Source organism: Cnephaeus nilssonii (genome assembly GCF_951640355.1).
Source record: "Cnephaeus nilssonii genome assembly, chromosome: 10".
Lineage (NCBI taxonomy): Eukaryota > Metazoa > Chordata > Mammalia > Chiroptera > Vespertilionidae > Cnephaeus > Cnephaeus nilssonii.
This window is the reverse complement of record NC_137081.1, coordinates 45,049,220-45,067,414: the sequence shown is the minus strand read 5'-3', so window position 1 is coordinate 45,067,414 and position 18,195 is coordinate 45,049,220. Positions and strand designations below refer to the sequence as shown.

General features: G+C 38.6%; 1 protein-coding gene across 2 annotated transcripts in view; it reads left to right on the top strand.

Moving 5' to 3' along the window:
- PDK1 (pyruvate dehydrogenase kinase 1) overlaps nt 1-17,839 on the top strand; it is a 35,623-nt gene extending 17,784 nt beyond the window's left edge. For both annotated transcript variants that reach the window (XM_079782883.1, XM_079782884.1), the window contains exons 9-11: nt 4,559-4,669; nt 7,898-8,011; nt 10,032-17,839. In XM_079782883.1, coding sequence (XP_079639009.1) covers nt 4,559-4,669; nt 7,898-8,011; nt 10,032-10,172 — 366 coding nt within the window. In that variant the 3' untranslated portion in view covers nt 10,173-17,839. The remainder of the gene's footprint in view (nt 1-4,558; nt 4,670-7,897; nt 8,012-10,031) is intronic.
- The last annotated feature ends 356 nt before the right edge of the window (nt 17,840-18,195 follow it).

Here is an 18,195-nt window from a genome sequence, read left to right as displayed (position 1 = left end):
ATGGGTCGACACTCAACTACTGAGCCACGCCACTGGGCTCAACTTCTTTTTTATTATTCTTTTTATAGTATTCCGTTTTAGTTTTATCTTCTTTAATAACTGAGGATATTAATGATAGCTGTTTTTTAAAAAAATTAAGTTGTCTCTGCTGTCTGCACTGTTACCTCTGAATTTCTTTCTTTTTTAAATCTCTCTTGGCTATTCATTTAAAAGAGTGAGGCACAAATAAATATATGGCTGTACGATCTGTTTGCTGAAAAAGTAATGTGAATGCGTCATGTTTTTTCCAGCCCAGGTGCTAATGTGTGTCTATTTTTTGGTTAGTTATGTGTCAGCTACTTGCCCACTAGGTTTTACTTGATTCAAAATAAGTCCCATCTGGGCTTCAGTTATGCTACAGCGTGATCCTTCTTGTAGCTTCCTCTGCTGCTGTTTCTTGTTGCTTTAGCACCCTGGTCTGCCGACGCTTTCCGTTACCGTGGTTATCTCACCACATGGTCACAAACTCGTTCTGTGTTGGTGGACGGACAGACTTCGCTTAGGGAATCTGTTTGGTGTCAAGAAAGGTTCATAGTGACCTAGCATTTCCACCTCTAGGTCTGTATATACTCTGAAGGTTTAAATACAGATATTCAAGCAAAAACGTATACATGGATGTTCATAGCAGTATTATTCACAATAGCCAAAATATGGAAAGAGCTCAAATGTCCATCAACGGATAAATGGATCAACAAAATGTGATACATATCCATATAATAGAATACATTGATGTTTCTATCTCTCTCTCCCTTCCTCTCTGAAGTCAATAAAAATACATTTTTTTAAAAAGCTATAAAAAATGTTCATAAAGGCCTTGAACAGACTTATAAAAGCCCTACCTATATATTGATCTCTGCCTCCTTACATCTAAAGTCACATGACTGTATCTACTCTTGTTACTTATCTCTTTATGTGTTAAATGCTTGCTTTAATTTTCTTCAGTAGAGAGTTCACCCCCATTACTTATGCTAGACTTTCAGGATCAAGGTCTGTTCCCCCTTCCCCCCCCACCCCCGCCCATTTTTTAAGTTTGTTCAAATTGTTGACATTTTTCACCTTTTATTCCTCTGCTGAAAATCCTGTGAAGGAATTATTTTCTTCTGTCTCAGAACTCTAGCTGCTCTTTCAGATTTTACGTTTGGTTTATGTTCAGTAAATAATGTAAGTGTTAAAGCCACATGTATTTAAAGTAAAAATGTAAATATCTTGGTTCATTCACTGTTGCTGATTTTATAAATTTGACATTAAAAAAAGATGCTGAGTAAGAGACTTCAGGAGCTTTGGGTGAGAGTTTAGAGTTAATACATTTCCTGCCTTCAGAGCTGTCATCAGGTTAGCCATGGTTCCTTTCCCTTGAACCTGAAATTCACATGAACTGACCCAGGGAGCCCAGGGTTATGAGGAACAGGAAGTTAGGAATGGCAGCTCTTGGTTCGATGACATTGAGAAGTGGTAATTTCATGCACTGAAGAGAAAACTTTAAAAATAATTGGCCAACTTCTCTTCCTCAGCCTTCCTGTTGACATTACTCCCCACCATGCACCTCTTTCATAATCTCTTGCCTTTCTCTTGGCATAGGCTTGTGTTCCCATGATTCTAGATTTTTTTCTTCAAATTATCTTAATCAGAGAATTTTTTGTTTAATTTTAAAATCTCTTTCTCAGTATATTTGTCATCAGAGTGCCATTCTTCTTGTCTTAAATGTATACAGACCAAACATCTGTCTCTGTCTCTCTCCCATTATTTCCTCCCTCCCTTTTCCCAAAGAACTCAGTCCGTCTGGTATACTTTTATCTCTTACAATTAATTCTCTTGGAAACTCTTATGACCACTTAAAAAATCTACTGGTTCCAGTTTGTTTCTTGACAGCAGAGCAAAGGAGGTCACCTTTATTTACCTGTGTCAGTTTTTAACAGTATTCCTGTGGCTTCGTTTACCCCCTTCACCTGCAATAAGAAGGTGCCTCTCAGAGTCACCTGTCCTTTCTGCTCTGCTTTCCTCAGACTCGCCTGTGGCTAGAAGTCACTTCTTGTTGTATACTTGCTGGATGCCAGAAGGTTAAGAAAAACCAGTTCATTGAATCTGCCTTTTGATCTTAATATCTATTCTAATATGTTGTTCACTTAGTTAATATTTATAGAACTCTCACACTTCTTACCAACAAGTGTGCAACAGAGCATTAAATTAAAGAATGAATAATTAACAAATTGATCCATCTCAGAAAATACTCTGAGCTCTTTATTCATCTTACTAAAATAAATCTCTTCACAGGGTTTGAATTCATGGCCAAGAACAATTTCAAGCTTAAGTTCTTAATAAAGTCCTTGTATATTTTTATACTGCAGTGATCTAATTGTAGACATATCAGAGGCAGCTCTTCAAATGGTATTTCAAAGTGAACTTTTATTTTAAAAACTAAAATAGCTATATGATTTTTATTGTGAAAGAAATATACATCAGGTCCTCGAATAACATCATTTATTTAACATTGTTTAGTCATAACATTGATGAAAATAGGAACTTACCTCTTGTTTATATTAACTAGCCTATCATTTCTTCACAGTTTCAAGAGCCTATTGATGTTAAGTGAGGACTTACTGTGTAAACATGCTGTAAAAAATTTTAAAGACTATTCGAAAACTGGGAATACAGACTGGTGCAGCCACTATGGAAAACAGTATGGAGTTTCCTCAAAAAATTAAAAATGGAACTGCCATTTGACCCACTGATCCTACTTCTAGGAATATATCCTAAGAATCCCAAAACACCTATCAGAAAGAATATATGCACCCTTATGTTCATAGCAGTGCTATTTATAATAGGTAAAAATCTGGAAACAGCCCAAGTGTCCATCAGTAGATGAGTGGATAAAAAAGATGTGGTATGACGCAATGGAATACGATGCAGCTGTAAAAAAGAAGGATCTCTTGCCCTTTGAGACAGCATGGAGAGACCTGGAGATGCTAAGCAAAATAAGCCAGTCAGAGAAAAACAAGTATCACAGTGATCTCACTTATATGTGGAATATAATGAACAAAATAAACTGACAAAATAGATCAGAGACAATGAAGCATGTAATACACTGATGAATTTCAGAGGGAAGGGGGTGGGAAGAGATTAACCAAAGAACTTACATACATATATGCATAACCCATGGGCAGATAATAGTTTGGTGAAGGCCTGGGGCGGAGGCAGGAGCAGGGTGAAGGGGGTTAATGGGAAAAAGGGGACATCTGTAATATTTTCAACAATAGAGATAAATAAATAAAAAGACTATACAAAAACTTAACTAGAAGCCATCTAGCTTATTGACTTTTTGTAGCACTCAGAACTATTTTTATGTCTATGCATATCTATATACCTATGTTAAAAGCAGATTTGTTTATGACAACTATTTTAATATTATAGATAGTGGACTCAATTTAGATTTTGTAACAAAGGAAAATGGCTGTATTAGATTAGAATGGAAGGTGTACAACAGCTAGGAAAATAAGTCCATGATAACTGTGAAGGAATATAAAATGAAGACCATCTGTGAATACATTATTAAATCTAGTCTACCATATGATTTGAGTTGAAAAATGACATAAGCACAATATAAAAACCTATGTACCTTATAAACTCCCTAGAAAGTTGTCTGGAGTCTATTCTATGAACTGCCTAGTACATGAGATTCTACAACACAATTAAGTGGCTCTGCTTTTTCTGTCCTGAAAATGAAAATTATAGTCTTGTTTCCCATAATAGAAGTAATTGTGAAAAATATTCAGAAACTAAAAACCCAAAAGAAGAAAATCACTCATAATTTCATAGACAAAAATATATCATTACAAAAAAGTATATCATTACACTTTTTATAATTTAATTTTTATAAAATTAGAATATTATAAATGCTTCTTCATAGCTTTGTGCTATTTAACAAGATTTTGTGAACATCTCTCATGCTAATACATTCAATTCCATATAATATTTAATGGCTAAATAGTGTTCTATTTTAGAATGTATATTAGTTTACTCAAATAGTCTTCTAGTTAGGTTGTAATCCAGTTTTAGCTGTTCTCTATAGTGATGTAATGGATAGTCTCACACATTCTTTGCATACTTTTCTGCTTATTTTTTTGATAAACATTGTTGGGTCAGAGAGGGTTTATGCATTTTTCACCTGGTTTTCAAACTGGCCACCAAAAAAGAATAATACATTTATTTTTACATCCAAGATAGGCTTAGTTTATGCCGCATTCGGTGCTATACTGCAGTGTTAGTGCAATTTCAGTAATACACAAAATCGCCCCCCGAACTTGTATTATGATGGAGTTTATTTTGTATTAAAATTCTACATGTTACTTGAGTTGTGTTAAGTCCAGCAGTGAAGGAATTGTTTACATTTGCAACTTGGATTGCATGATACTCGTTTTGAAAAGCCGGACTCTGCAGAGAGCAGTTAAAACTGTGACACGGTGTGTCCTTATTTTGTTGTATAAGGGACTTGGTCATATTGCACGATCCTTTCTCATCTTAGATGAGTGACCGAGGAGGTGGTGTCCCTTTGAGGAAAATTGACAGGCTCTTCAACTACATGTACTCAACTGCACCCCGGCCGCGTGTCGAGACGTCCCGAGCAGCACCCCTGGTATGTGATCAAGAAATATGAAGTGCGTCTGTAATTGCCAAAGAAAACAAATTGGTTACCAAATAGATCAGTTAAGCCATTGTGTAGGGCACACCCCAAGGAAGAAGGGAAGCAATTAGAAAAAAACAAAACACTTCCCTCTAAATTTAAATAGCGTTAAGTTTTGGTTATTTTTTTCTTTTGATTGAAGAGCACAAGACAAAGAGTATTGTTTTGGAGGTCTCGTTGCCAAGCTTGATAGTGATGTCAGTAGTTTTCCTGTGGTAAACTGCATTTGATACACTATTTCTAATGTGAAGACTAAATTAGCAGTTTTATTGGTATTTGCTCAACACTGATTTTATCTTCAATGTTGATTTTTCCCCCCTCAAGTACTTATAATAGAAATATTCAGAAATAAGACTAGAGTTCTGACCAATTTAATAATCAACCTGGAAATGGCTTAAATTATAATCATTTTGCTGGTATTTTTTATTTATCTTAATAGTCATCCATTTTCAGGTTTAATTAAATTAGCTTTTGAATTGACTCTATCCTTGTTCTCCAACTGCCAGAAGAGCGCTTTGCCAAATCTCTAACCTTTAATTCTGGAAGAACTGTTGTTCTAGGCTTGGGATCTTTTCTGGCACAGGCACTGGAGTTGTCATGATGAAACGCAGTATATGATGGATCTGTTTTAGACTCTAGGAAGTTACTAGAAGGACTTTGTTATAATAGTTTTACTTGTTATGCAGCACAAATTCTGTATCTACAACTGTAATGGTTCATGTCTTACAAAGCTTGTACAATATTAATATAGTAATGAGCTTCTCAAATGTAGATACATGGTGTCTGGGGTAGGCATCCATGTGCCACGGGACAGATGAGGTCAAATAATAAACATGAGCATTTCTTAGAGTCTAATTTTACTCTAGAAGTAAGGGGAGAAAAGGGATAGATTGCTTTTGTAGCAAACAAATACTGTAGAATATTTTTGGAGAGCGGCATAGCATATTAGTCCAGATTGCAGATCCAAACTGTCTGGTTCCGTTCCTGACTTCACTACATTTTAGCTGTGTAGCTTTGGGAAAATTATGGACCTTTTAATACCCTAGTTTCTTCAACTTTAAAAGTCAAGTTATTGTAAGGGCTGACATTTAATGTATGTAAAAATACCTTTGATAGTGCCGGGCATAAAGTCAATGCTATATGAGTGTTTGTTGTTTAGGATGCAGACTTTATGTGAATTTTTAAGAAAATAGAAGGCCTGACGTGGCACAGGCTCCCCTGGGAGCTACACAGCAGGAAGCCTGGTTTCCAAGGGAAGACTGTTGTTAAGCTCTTTCCGAGCCTCCTTCCTGATGCCATGACCACTTTGTACGTGGACCCCGTAAGCAGCACCGGGGCGGCTGGAGGAAGGCTGCCTGACAGCACAGGAGTGGTCATCTTGTCTGCCTGACTCCTGAGGGCTTCATCCGTGTGATGCCTTCTGGTGGACACCACCTCTCTTCACACTGTAAGCCCACTGAGAGGACCACCGCATTTCTCTCTTCCAGATCTCCTCGTCATCAGCTAGCTATCCAATTTCCTTTTGTCCAAGTCCCTGACCAGCCGGCCAGCCTATTTGCCGCCTGTGAATCCTTGTAGGTGCTGCACCTCAAGTTCTGCCCATGGCTAGGACGTGCTCCTGCCCTGGGAGAGGTGGTGGTGAAAGGGCAGTCCACTTCTGGCTGGTGCCCGCATCCAGTGTAGATCCAGCTGTGGGCCAGGCCCATGCTGGCTTTCTTGTCTGTGCTTTTCTCTAGGGGAAGCCCCACAAGTACGTAGGTGTGGTTGAGGGAGAGGTCGGGCCATGGCATCCTGAGCCACCTGCTTGTGCAGTTTCCTTGGGGCCATTTCTGGAACTAATTAATGTGTTAGTCAGGGTCCCAACAGAAAAGAGAGCTCATTCAAATGATGATAATTAAGGGAGGCTTATTTACAGAAAGACAAATTACAGAGCTATGAGTACGGATAGTACAGGAATCCAGGGCCAGCAGCAGCAGAACTGTCACCACCCAGAATCAAAGGGAGACGGAGGAGAAGCCAGCAGACCCAGAAAAGGGGAAGGTTGCAGAGCAGCTGCTTAGTGACAAGGAGCCCCATCTGCCCAAAGGAAGCAACCTCGGGCAGAAGGAAGCAGGGGAGTGAATACCCTGACTTGACTCCCTCTGCACTCCTACTGGGCTCCCTGTTGGCTGGACCCACTGGAGGCAGAGGGATGGGAATCCATTGCCATCACCATTCAGGTCAGCCTCCCAGGGCACGGAGACGTGTGGAGAACAGATAGTTGATTTGGAGGGGTGAAGAGACACTCCAGTTAGTAAAATCAAGTAATAGTGGTGGAGATAGATAAAGCTGGAGCCTGGGTTTGTGAATAGCACTCTGATTGCTGAATCCACATAAGCTCTCAACTGAAGTGTTATATGGAATGCCATTGAACATCTCATTTGGTGATAAAAACCATTTGTACATTTATCTAAAGGTTTTGCTTGTATTAAAGAATTGGTAGGATTTATTCAGGTAAAGAAGGCCATTCGACAGTGGGAATAGGATGAACAAAGACACGAAAATAAAAAATAGCAAATGTTTGAAGAACTTGAGAGCAGGAGATTTAGTTCAGCTGGACTGGAAAGTGGGAGGCAGAGACCTGATCTTATCGGGTCTTGAAAGCACTTTGTAGAAGCTTGGGTTTTTATTTCAAGCCAGTGGGTGGGGGAAGGGGCTGTGCTTTGAAGATTTGTAAGCAGGGAAGTGACCTGTAAGTGAGAATTAAGAAAGATCCCTCCAGATTCAGAACACAGGCTGGAAGTTCATGGTATGAAGTCACAAGATATATCTGTTAGGCCGCACAAGGCTTTTTTTACTCTTGCTAAAAGAGAGAACATGTTTTATATGAGATTGCCCAAAGCAGTATTGGGATGCTCTAGAGCAGGCCAACGAAGAAAAACAACATGCTTTTTCAGATCCCCTCCCCACCCCCCCAAGTTATTTTATAGTGGAAAGAAGAATGAAGACTTCTAGTGACGACGGGAGGGGAGTAACCTAATGCAGTACTCAGCTGGGCTCCAGCCTGATCTTTAGAAATACTTAGGTATTAGCGTTTCTGATAGCCTGGGATACTCAGTAGCATTTACTTTTATTAGATAAGTATTTCAGTGTGTGGGTTTCTGAATAGAATTTCAGAATTTCCTTTTCCTCACACAACAGGCTGGTTTTGGCTATGGATTGCCCATCTCCCGTCTTTATGCTCAGTACTTCCAAGGAGACCTGAAGCTGTATTCCCTCGAGGGCTATGGGACTGACGCTGTGATCTTCATTAAGGTAGTAACGGTAGCTTTCTTGAGTGAATGAGACTTCTTTTGATAAGAGGAAAAGATGCCAATATTTAACAATAATATAATGAAATTTTCCTCTAATTCATGCTATTTAAATAGACATATATAGTTTTTAACATAGGACCTCATCTTTTTTGACAAATGATCTCCTTGACTCTAGGAAAAGAAATGCTTATATGTATGTAATGATCAGGACTATGGTTGTTAATAAAAAAAAAAAGTTGAGTTAAAGTGGGGAATCATAAAAAGTTTTATGTCTTATAAATTTAATTTTAACATAAAACTCATGAATGGGCATTGATCCACCAATCTTTTGATTTATTGCCCAGGCCTTTCTTTGGGTCTGCAGTTTCAGTATCTTCCTTGCAGAAGGTGTACAATGCATTTTTTTTTGAGGTTTATTATAACAAAGAAACAACCAAGTGCATAATCCTTTTCTATTTGTATGCAGTCCTTTAAAAATGTCTTCTGACTCTGATTTGACAGAAATTTTTATGTGACTTTTCTTCATGAGTTTTTCTGAAATATTCATCTTAATTTTCAAAGAAGCCTTCCCCTCTTTTCAACACTTTAAGTAATATCTGATTAGATTATGTATTTACAATGACAGATAAAATTGCATAAACAGATTTGGGAACAAGCACAGGTGACTCTTGGTAAGCCTATAGCTCACTAGGTGGGAGCAGAGGCACTGAGCCTATTGGCCTTGGATGTTCTATGTGTTTGTGCAGAGATCAGTATATTTTACGGGATGGAGAACACTGAGCCCCATCAATCCACTGAATTGGTTAAAAATGTTGGTACCTATTTAGTGGCTCTAGTTTCTTCTTCTGGCCACTAGATGGCACCTATTTTACAGGAAATGCTGAAGACTATATTGGAAAAATACATTTATCTGAAAAGGTTAAATTCTTTCAAGATAATAATTCTTTCTCTTTTCCTTTTTGAAACTGTCTCAATTGTAAGGAACTTAAAAAGGGCAACATGAAGGCAATATTTTTATCATTAAATGTAACATCTTTAATCCAGTCTATAAGATCAAGTGGTGCTAGCATTTCTGGCACATTCAAAGAGAATATATAGGTGTAAGGTTTATAGTTCCATTTTGGAAAAAATAGATGACAGGAAGTCTTACAGAATCATTAAAATCATCAATGTTAAATACCTTCCTTTGCATTATTAGAATGGAATTTTAGTTCAATATTTTTTACATCTTGGGGAATGCCTATGTAAAATTAACTGTGAAATTCTATTGAAGAAGATAATGAGGAACATAGTTTATTTCAAGTTCCAGTGATTTACATGAAGGTAAAAAGAATAGTGAATTATGGCAATGATATGTTAGAAACATGAAATTATGCTTGATGCAGAAACACAGGTGCTGTAACTGAAATTGGTGGCTCTAATGGCAGGAGGAAAAGACAGAGGGGTCAAACCCAGGGACAAGTATGGTTCATGCAAAAGCCAAGAGGCCTTAGACCTAGTTTTATATTTATTGATAATAATATTATGTTGAATTTTTAAAAGTACAGTGACTATACTGAAAAAATGTATTTATTCTAATAAATAATTAAAATAGAGTTCATTAAGTGATTGTACCATTGTATATTAAGGTACATATGTCAATTTTTGTGCTTTTATATTTACACGACTTTTAAATGAACCAACTTCTGTTCTGGGTCATGTCTTATAAGAGGCATCTATTACACTTGTGTAAAATTTCAATCCAGTGGCATCCAGGCTGGCTGGACAATTACCGCAAGCAACAAATTCAGTCCACGTGCCCACAGGCAGTGCCATAGACTCAGTCAATTATACGTTTCAAGTATGTACACTGCTTAAAAACCTGTATGTATATGTACACTGCTTAAAAACGTTGTTCTGATTAATAAAACACATAGCCAATATAGTATTGTTTAATTTGTAGTAATCTTTTTGCCACTGTATGTTTTCTTAAATACTGGATTCTAAAAACATGCCAGACTTAGGTCCTGCTTTTCTTTCAGGCTCTGTCTACAGAATCAATAGAAAGACTCCCAGTGTATAACAAAGCTGCCTGGAAGCATTACAAAACCATCCACGAAGCTGATGACTGGTGTGTCCCCAGCAGAGAACCAAAAGACATGACAACGTTCCGCAGTGCCTAGACATACTTGGACCCCTAGGAAATCCAAATGTGGCTCTTGTATTAAATTTGGAGGGGATGGTGTTTAGAACTACATTATACCAAATATTTCGTGTCCTTTTCACAACTATTTGGATAGAATAAATGAAAACTGAATTCCATTTATGCCTATTAAACCTCCTCAAGGATAAAACTGTACCTATTTGACACTTATATTTTCACAGTTAATTGAACATATTTTTAAATAACCATAATTTTGGTCAGCTTTCCCCTCTATGGTAGACTTCTTTGGGTTTCTACAGGAAGCTGAGTGGTTTTGTAAAATACTTTTCATTTTTCATTTGTGTCTGCTGGAAACATTTTCTTAATAATACTGATAAGCTAGTTAGCCATTTTCCTGTTACTGGCAGGAGTTCTGCCATCCTTTACTTAGTGGCGACTGTAGTAAGATGGTCTTCATATTTACCGTGAAGTGCTAACTACAAGTAAAGCAGAAACAGTTGTCCTGTTAGTATAGATCCACACACCTTAAAGCTTCAATGCGTTATCTTAGCTCTGAAGTTATTTTAAAATTTTATTGCAAAAGATTATAATGATCTGAGCCTAGATTGAGGGCAGTCTACTTTGAATGTGCTTGTGACTAGCACAGGGAGAAATTTTTATACTGAAAACAAACTAGCAGCTGCTAACATTCTAGAGAAGAAATTGTGGGCAAAACAGTGAGTCCCAAAACCTGAACTATCGATTATTGTGATTACTTGGTGGAGCTTTTGAGAAAGAGCTTTTCTGGTTCCCACTCCAGACATACTGAATTAGACTCTCCTAAAATGCTGCCTCAGTGAGTCTGATGCATCACCTACTTAGGGAACCATTCTTTTAAAGTGAGTGATGATGATACCACATTTACTAAAGGAACAGAGATCTTTAGGTTTTAGTTTTCACCACTGCAAAGGTCAGACTTCTAGACTCTAGGAGAGAAACTGAATCTCGAGCCTGGTACACTTGGAAGCATAATTTGAAGCAGGAGACAGAATGACTACCGGAGAATAGTAGGTAACGGAAGGATCAGAACCATAAATGCGCGGCTCGGCAAAGAACATATACTTTATAAGAAATATCTAGACTTTGTTATCAGGAAAAAGCCAGTTGGGGCTTATGACAGCAATCCTTTGCATTTGCATAGTAATTTATAGTCTACAGATACTTGGGGATATTATGGTAACTCTATTGGGCTTTAAAAGAGAGGGACACAGAGCAGGTGGTGTCACCCTTGTGTTGGGACTCAGAGTGTGGCCCAAGTTGCCCAGAATCGGAGTTGGGGCCCAGGCTATGTCTGCAGGCCACCAGTCAGCTGCCAGGTCTGGGAGACCAGGAAGTTAGGAGCCGGTTTAGTGATACCTATTCTTCTTTTAAGGTGACAAGGAAATACATTGAAAATGAATGTTAAAGTAAGATTAAATATGTTTATAAGAACACCTTTACTACTTAATTGGGGAAACTTTATCTGGAAAATACATTGAGTTGAAGCACTTCATTCTCAAAAGCATTTTACAAGTTTAACAATTCTATATAAGTTTGTAGATTGGGAGGGGTGCTGAAGGGCAGTTAGGCTAGACCCCTGATTTGAGAGAGGATGATTCTTGGAGGTGTTTTTTGCAGGGGGCTAATTCACTAATCTGAGCAAATGTTGGAAAAAAGATCTCTTGCCTAACCTATGGTTCCTTTATTATGGATTTTGTGAAAAACAACAGGATATGCTAATAGATGATTTTATTAGTTCATTGTGCCTGGGAGGCAGCGGTGGCTGTGGTGTCCCGGCTCTGGGGGGAGAGGAGGGGAGGGGGAGGTGACAGTAGCAGGAGGCGCCTCCTGGAGACCTTTTTGGCCTCCTCCCCTCAGACCCGGGATCCCTCCGCTCTCTGGCTGCTCCCCGCCCACAGCTGTGTAGACGCCTTTGCCAGTCTTGTTTGGGGAAGCGAAAAAGTTCAGGAGCCCCACCTACCAACCCACCATCACCCCCAAGGCCCCAGAAAAAAAATTACACGTTTCTTGTAATGACAAAATATTTTAGAATTTTTTAATCAAAATTTCTACTTTCTTTCCTAAATGAGACATTTGTACTACTGACATAAACTTGATCTTTTTACTTATGACTCGTCTTCTCGCCCACCCCAATTGAAACCCATATGTAAAGTTTTACCTCTTTATTTAATAGCTAAGAAATCGTGTTTGAAAGGAAAAGTGAAATCTTAAGCTTCTTTAAAAGTATAATAGCTCTTTGTTATTGTGGTAATTGACAGAAAATTACATATAAAATATTTGGAGGAAAGATTTTTGCTAGTTGGTTTTAAATGATTAAGAACTGAAGTGTTTTTAGATTTTTTTACACTCCTTTGCCCATTAACATTTAATGTGATGCTATGTAGATATGAAAATATACTGAAGGATAAGAATTGATACTAAGTGATTTTTATAACATGGGCATTTAATGAATGTGCCAACATTTTTTAGGAAGAACCGCAAAAATATTCTGCCCTATACTCAAAATACTGGCTGGCTTTAGATATACTCAATAGCAATCACTTGCTTGTACTGTGAAGATGTTGAAGTAGAAGTCTACCAGGTTATTTTATAAAATGTTTTGTGAATGGCAATAAATGGAAAACATGGAACAATTCTTATTTTGAAAATTAAATTGGGACAATTTGGGTTTTGAAAATATAATCATGTCTTTCAAATAAAAGTTTTACGTCATCAAGGGTCAACATTCTGTAAAATTCAAAAAGTTGTAGCTAGGTGGCTTGCACTAAATCTCACTATCTTCAGTTAGAGGAAGTGTTTGGAACTTAGCTTTCCAATGTATATTATTCTAATGGAGAAAGACAAAGGAAAGTTTGTATGATTTGAGTTATACTAGATTTTCATTATCTAAACATCCCCTGATGACTTACTTCATGAATGAATATGTTGTGTGATTTTTGAAAGGTTGTATTTAAGTGCTCTTTGAGTAACTTTTCACTATATAAGTAGAGGCCCGGTTCACGAATTCATGCACGGGTGGGGTCTCTGGGCCTGGATGGTGATCGAGGCCTATCAGGGGGCCTGGCCAGCCACGGGGAGGGACCATGGGAGGTTGGCCAGCCGTTGGCGGAGGCACCGTGGGAGGTTGGCCAGCCAGTCCTCCCTATCGGGGCCGATTGGGGGGCTGGCCAGGGGGAGGGGCTGCAGGAGGTTGGCTGTGGGAGTGCACTAACCACCAGGGGGCAGCTCCTGCATTGAGCATCTGCCCCCTGGTGGTCAGTGCACATCGTAGTGACTGGTTGACCAGTCATTCTGGTTGTTCCAGCCTAACAGTTGCTTAGGCTTTTATATATATAAGTTTTGAAAAGGTCTTAATTTAACAAGCATTACCCCTCTGCTTGTACCAGTTGAAAGTCGGATATAAACTCCTCTAGTAAAAAATAGGTTCCTATCCTGTTTCTGGATGTGATAGGACTACAATACCCCTTCATTGTTAAAGGCAACAAGTTCCATAACAGAACATCACAGATAAAGAACTGGGGACACACACTCTTAGTGGTATGGTCCCTCCAGGGCCTGTGAAGAGCTAATCAGAGAGGAAGTCAGAAATCAGTCACCCAATTTCAGTTTATGTCTTCAATTGCTGTGACATGAAAGTGCCATTTTAACAGATGAATAATCAGGATTGAGATAGCTCATTTGCAAACATGGCTTTTGCTGGAGGAACTTTTTATCATATGTGATATGATTAACTTCTGGCCACAATAATTAGCTTTCTTACAGTGTGGCCGAATGCGCTTGAAAAAATACTATAATATGGTGCGTCAACAAAGAATACCCCACTGGTTTGCTTATTTCTGGCATTTTTAAACTATTGCACTTTTTGTTCCATTTACATAGTTGGAAAAAATTATACATTATATTGCCCCCATTTTTTCTAGAGTCTTCCCATTTCTTTAGTCAACACTAACCGCTTTAACTGCAAAAGACAAGATTGGCAGTTTTTGCTACAAAACTTCAGTCTTTTTTTCTTGTCTTAGAAAAGCTGTTGTTTATGTTGAAGAATGAGACAGCTATATTTTACTCGGTTAAATTAGAGACTTTTGAGCAAAAATATACAATTTTTATTCCAGTAGATAAACCAGAGAAACTTCCATTTGAGTGTTGTCTTCATTCAGGAGTTACTTTCTGAAAGTTTGGGAATGTAATTCCTATAGTTGTCACATCATCTAATGCGAGAAATTTGGTAGTTTTTATTTGAAATGTTGACAAGTTTTTAAAAAGGTGAAAAATTCCTTTAGGGAACATTTATGAAGCCAGGGCATTTTAAAATTTAACTCAAATATAAAAAGCCACAGTATGTTTGCCATGGTCTTATAGTTAGATGTCTTTCATTACGGTATTCAAACACTGGGACTAAAAAGACGAAAAGATAAACAGCATACTCAGATGGCTTTTCTAGATCATAGGATTAAATTTCTCTTTCCCCATATCATTTAAGAGTCACTCAATTGATTGGATTCCATTTTTAGAAAGTTTGGAAGCTCCTTAGATAATTGACATTTTCATAAGCCACAATAAGTGGTATCATTTTGAATTTCTATAATGAAAAACACATGTCAGTCCCAAATCATGGAAGGTTATTGTGACTTAATTATAATAGGCAAAACTAATTTTTGTTTTTGCTTCAGACTTATGTTTTCTAAAGGAATAGAGTTAATAGTGGGTGTTTTTTAGATAGCACACTGCATGCACTGTTAATTTCCACTCGGCAGATAGCAGCACTTGATTTCAATTCAAAGAGGAAGTGCCGGGTGCTCTGTGTAATGCTATGACAAGTTCACCCAGAGCTCCCAGAAAATGATTCTCAAGTGAAAACTGAGCACAGTCAAATGGAAGATTCTCCGGTTGTCCTTAGAAGGGGGAGCATTGTGGTACTATGGACAAGAACCTCTAACAAGATAAAAGACAGCTTTTACTACCCGTCAGTGTAAACAACTGGCCCTTTTCCCTCTTGAGTATCCTGTTACACACAGTCTGAAATTTTACTTGCTATAAAGGAAATAAGATTTTATGTTTTTCTCTAACTTTTCTCAGAAGCATTATAAATGAAGTGAATTTGATGTAGTGCGGTTTGCAGTGTTATTGCTGCAGACACTAAGCTAGCTACCTACTATACTCTATAAAATAAAGACCACAAAAAAAGACATTCTTCCAAACAACCCAAAGACATAAAATGAAACACTCCTGGATACTAGGTATGTAAAATGGGTATATGCGTTTCCTTAAATGCTCATCATCAGAAGGCATGATTTATTCTGCTGTTTCTATTTGCAATATTGTTCCAAAAGTTAACTTGAATTACCCATCCCACACATGTACTAGGCCCTGGGCTCAATCTGTAGTTTCCTGATGATGAGTATGAGTCACCATCTGCATTTGCTTTTAATTTGTAACTTTCCAGCTGAATTACCTCTTGTCCATCTGTATCTTTGTTGTGAATTCTGTAATACGTTATTTCAGGTTTATGTCTATTCAACAGTGGCTCTTGATGTCTTCTCTGAAATGGGTTACTGTGTCACTGATTGCTTGTCCCTCTTGTTCTGTAGTTATCACTTGACAGACAGATTGGTGTCCAGTGCGCTTGGGCATTCCAGCCCCTAATGCCCCCAGAACCCTGAGCACAGTCACACAACACCTGGGAGGTCCCGGCACCAGCCACCTGTTCTCCTCGTCACAACCAGGTTTTTGTAACTTGTCTACCCTTATGTTCTGCAGCCCTGGATGGAACTGAGAAATTGTTTTCTTGCAATTATTAATATTTGGATTACTTTATAATTGCCTCTTTGCTCTTTTAGTTTTTTACCATTTGTATAATCAATTCCCTGCCCCGAATCTCCTATTCAAAATACTTAATTTGTGTCTTCCATATTATCCCTGACCAATTCAGTTATAAACATAAAAATACCAATTTGAAGTATTGTTTAAGTACTTTATTGAAGAAGGTTTTTACTTTCTAGACTCCATATATGATTTCAAGTAAAACACTTGTTATAATCTTGGGATTTTGGTAGCATAAAAATTGAATCATTTACCTTTAATCTGCAAATCTATCTATCTATCTATATATAAAACCCTAATATGCAAATAGACTGAATGGCGGAACAACTGAATGACTCGTCTATATGACATGTGCTGACCACCAGGGGGTGTGCGTGGAACATGGTGGGCATTGGCCGCAGTGGGATGGTGGAGCAGGTGAGCAGGGGTGCCAGACCAAGGTGGGGTGCCGGTCACTGTCATTGGGGCAAGCCTCTGGTGGTTACTGAAAATTCTTTGCTCCTGCGCGCCGTGGTCCTGCCCGGCACTTGCACCTGCTGTTGGCGCCAGCCCTGCTCTCACCCACTGCTGGCACCGGAGCCACCGCTCACAACTGCTGCCGGCGCCGGTCCAGATCGCTCGGCGCCATCAATGGGTGCGAGCAATGGCTGCTGGCCCTGGTCGCCCCTGAGGGCTTCTCCACCTCCCCCTACTCCTGAGGGGCGATCGGGGCCGACAGCCGCCTCTCACACCTGCTGCTGGTGATGGCCCAGCTCGCACCTGCTGCTGGTGCTGGAGCCGGAGCCACTGCTCGCACCCACTGCTGGCCCCGCTAGCACCTGCTGACGGTGCCGGCCCTGCTTGCATCCACTGCTGGCGCCAGCCCCAATCACTCCATGCCATCAGTGTCAGCAGGTGGGAGCAGGGCAAGGGACTGCGGGGCTGCAGGCAGAGAGGGGGTCTGGGGACAGCGGTGGGAGGGGCCTGGTGGGGGTGCAGAGGATGGGCCAAGACCTGCCCTTGTGCCCACCGCAACCTTGCGGCCGACCATTCCTTTCAAGGTACACGAATTTGTGCACTGGGCCCCTAGTTTAACCAATAAAATCAGAGATTTAGGGTGGAAGAAGGAAAAACAAACCAACCCCCCAATATTGTATTCAGAAAAGGTTTAGATTCATGATTAACAAGTCTATAGTTAAATCCTGAGTATAAAATACTTTATACTCTGTAAATTTCTCAAAGAGGAAAACCATAAAACACCCAAAATGAGCTAGATAATCTAATCTGATTAGTCCTTTAAAGAAACTGTTAAAGCAATCCAATTTGTAGTTTAAAAGCTGCCAACAAAGAATCTCCAGGCCCAGATGATTTCATTGGAAATGTCTACCAAACATTTAAGGAAATTAATAACAATTTTACATAATCTCTTTCAGAAAATAGGAGATGATGGAACACTTTACAGTTTATTTTATAAAACCAGTATTACTCTGACACCAAAACCAGACAAAAACAGTACAAAAACAAAACTACCGACCAAAATTTTTCAAGAATTTAGATGCAAAATCTCAAAAAAAAAAATTAAACTTAATCTGACAATGTATAAAAAGAAGCATATGCCATGACCAAGTGGAATTTATTCCATATATGCAAAGCTGGTTCAACATTCAAATATCAATCAATGTAATCTACCATATAAACAGGCTAATGAAGAAAAATCCTAATGACAGGTATCAGTTGGCACGGGAAAAGCATTTGACAAAATCCAATCCCATTGAAAATGGCCAGGGCTCCCAACTTTGGGATCTGATAGTGTTAACTCCATTCTCAGGCAACTTTTCCCACCCTTGACACTCCCCTGTATAACAATAATGCTTTTCATATCTTGTTTTGTGGATGAGTCAGATTATACACTAGTTTTGCCTATTATAATTTTAAAAGAAATACATGGATGGAAATGGTATATCAGACAGATTTATTGTATCAGAATTTTCCAACCCACATTTAAAAGTGGGATTTTTTCACATAGAGAAAATTGTATTTTTCTAAATAAGTAATGTAATTGGAACTTCATAATCACGCCTATGATATATGCACTTCATGGGACTAAGCTAATAAACAATACAACATTTCTGTTTCCAAGAGCCACCATTATACATTAACCTCTGAATGAATACATTCACTTTATAGCCAGGATATCAATTTCC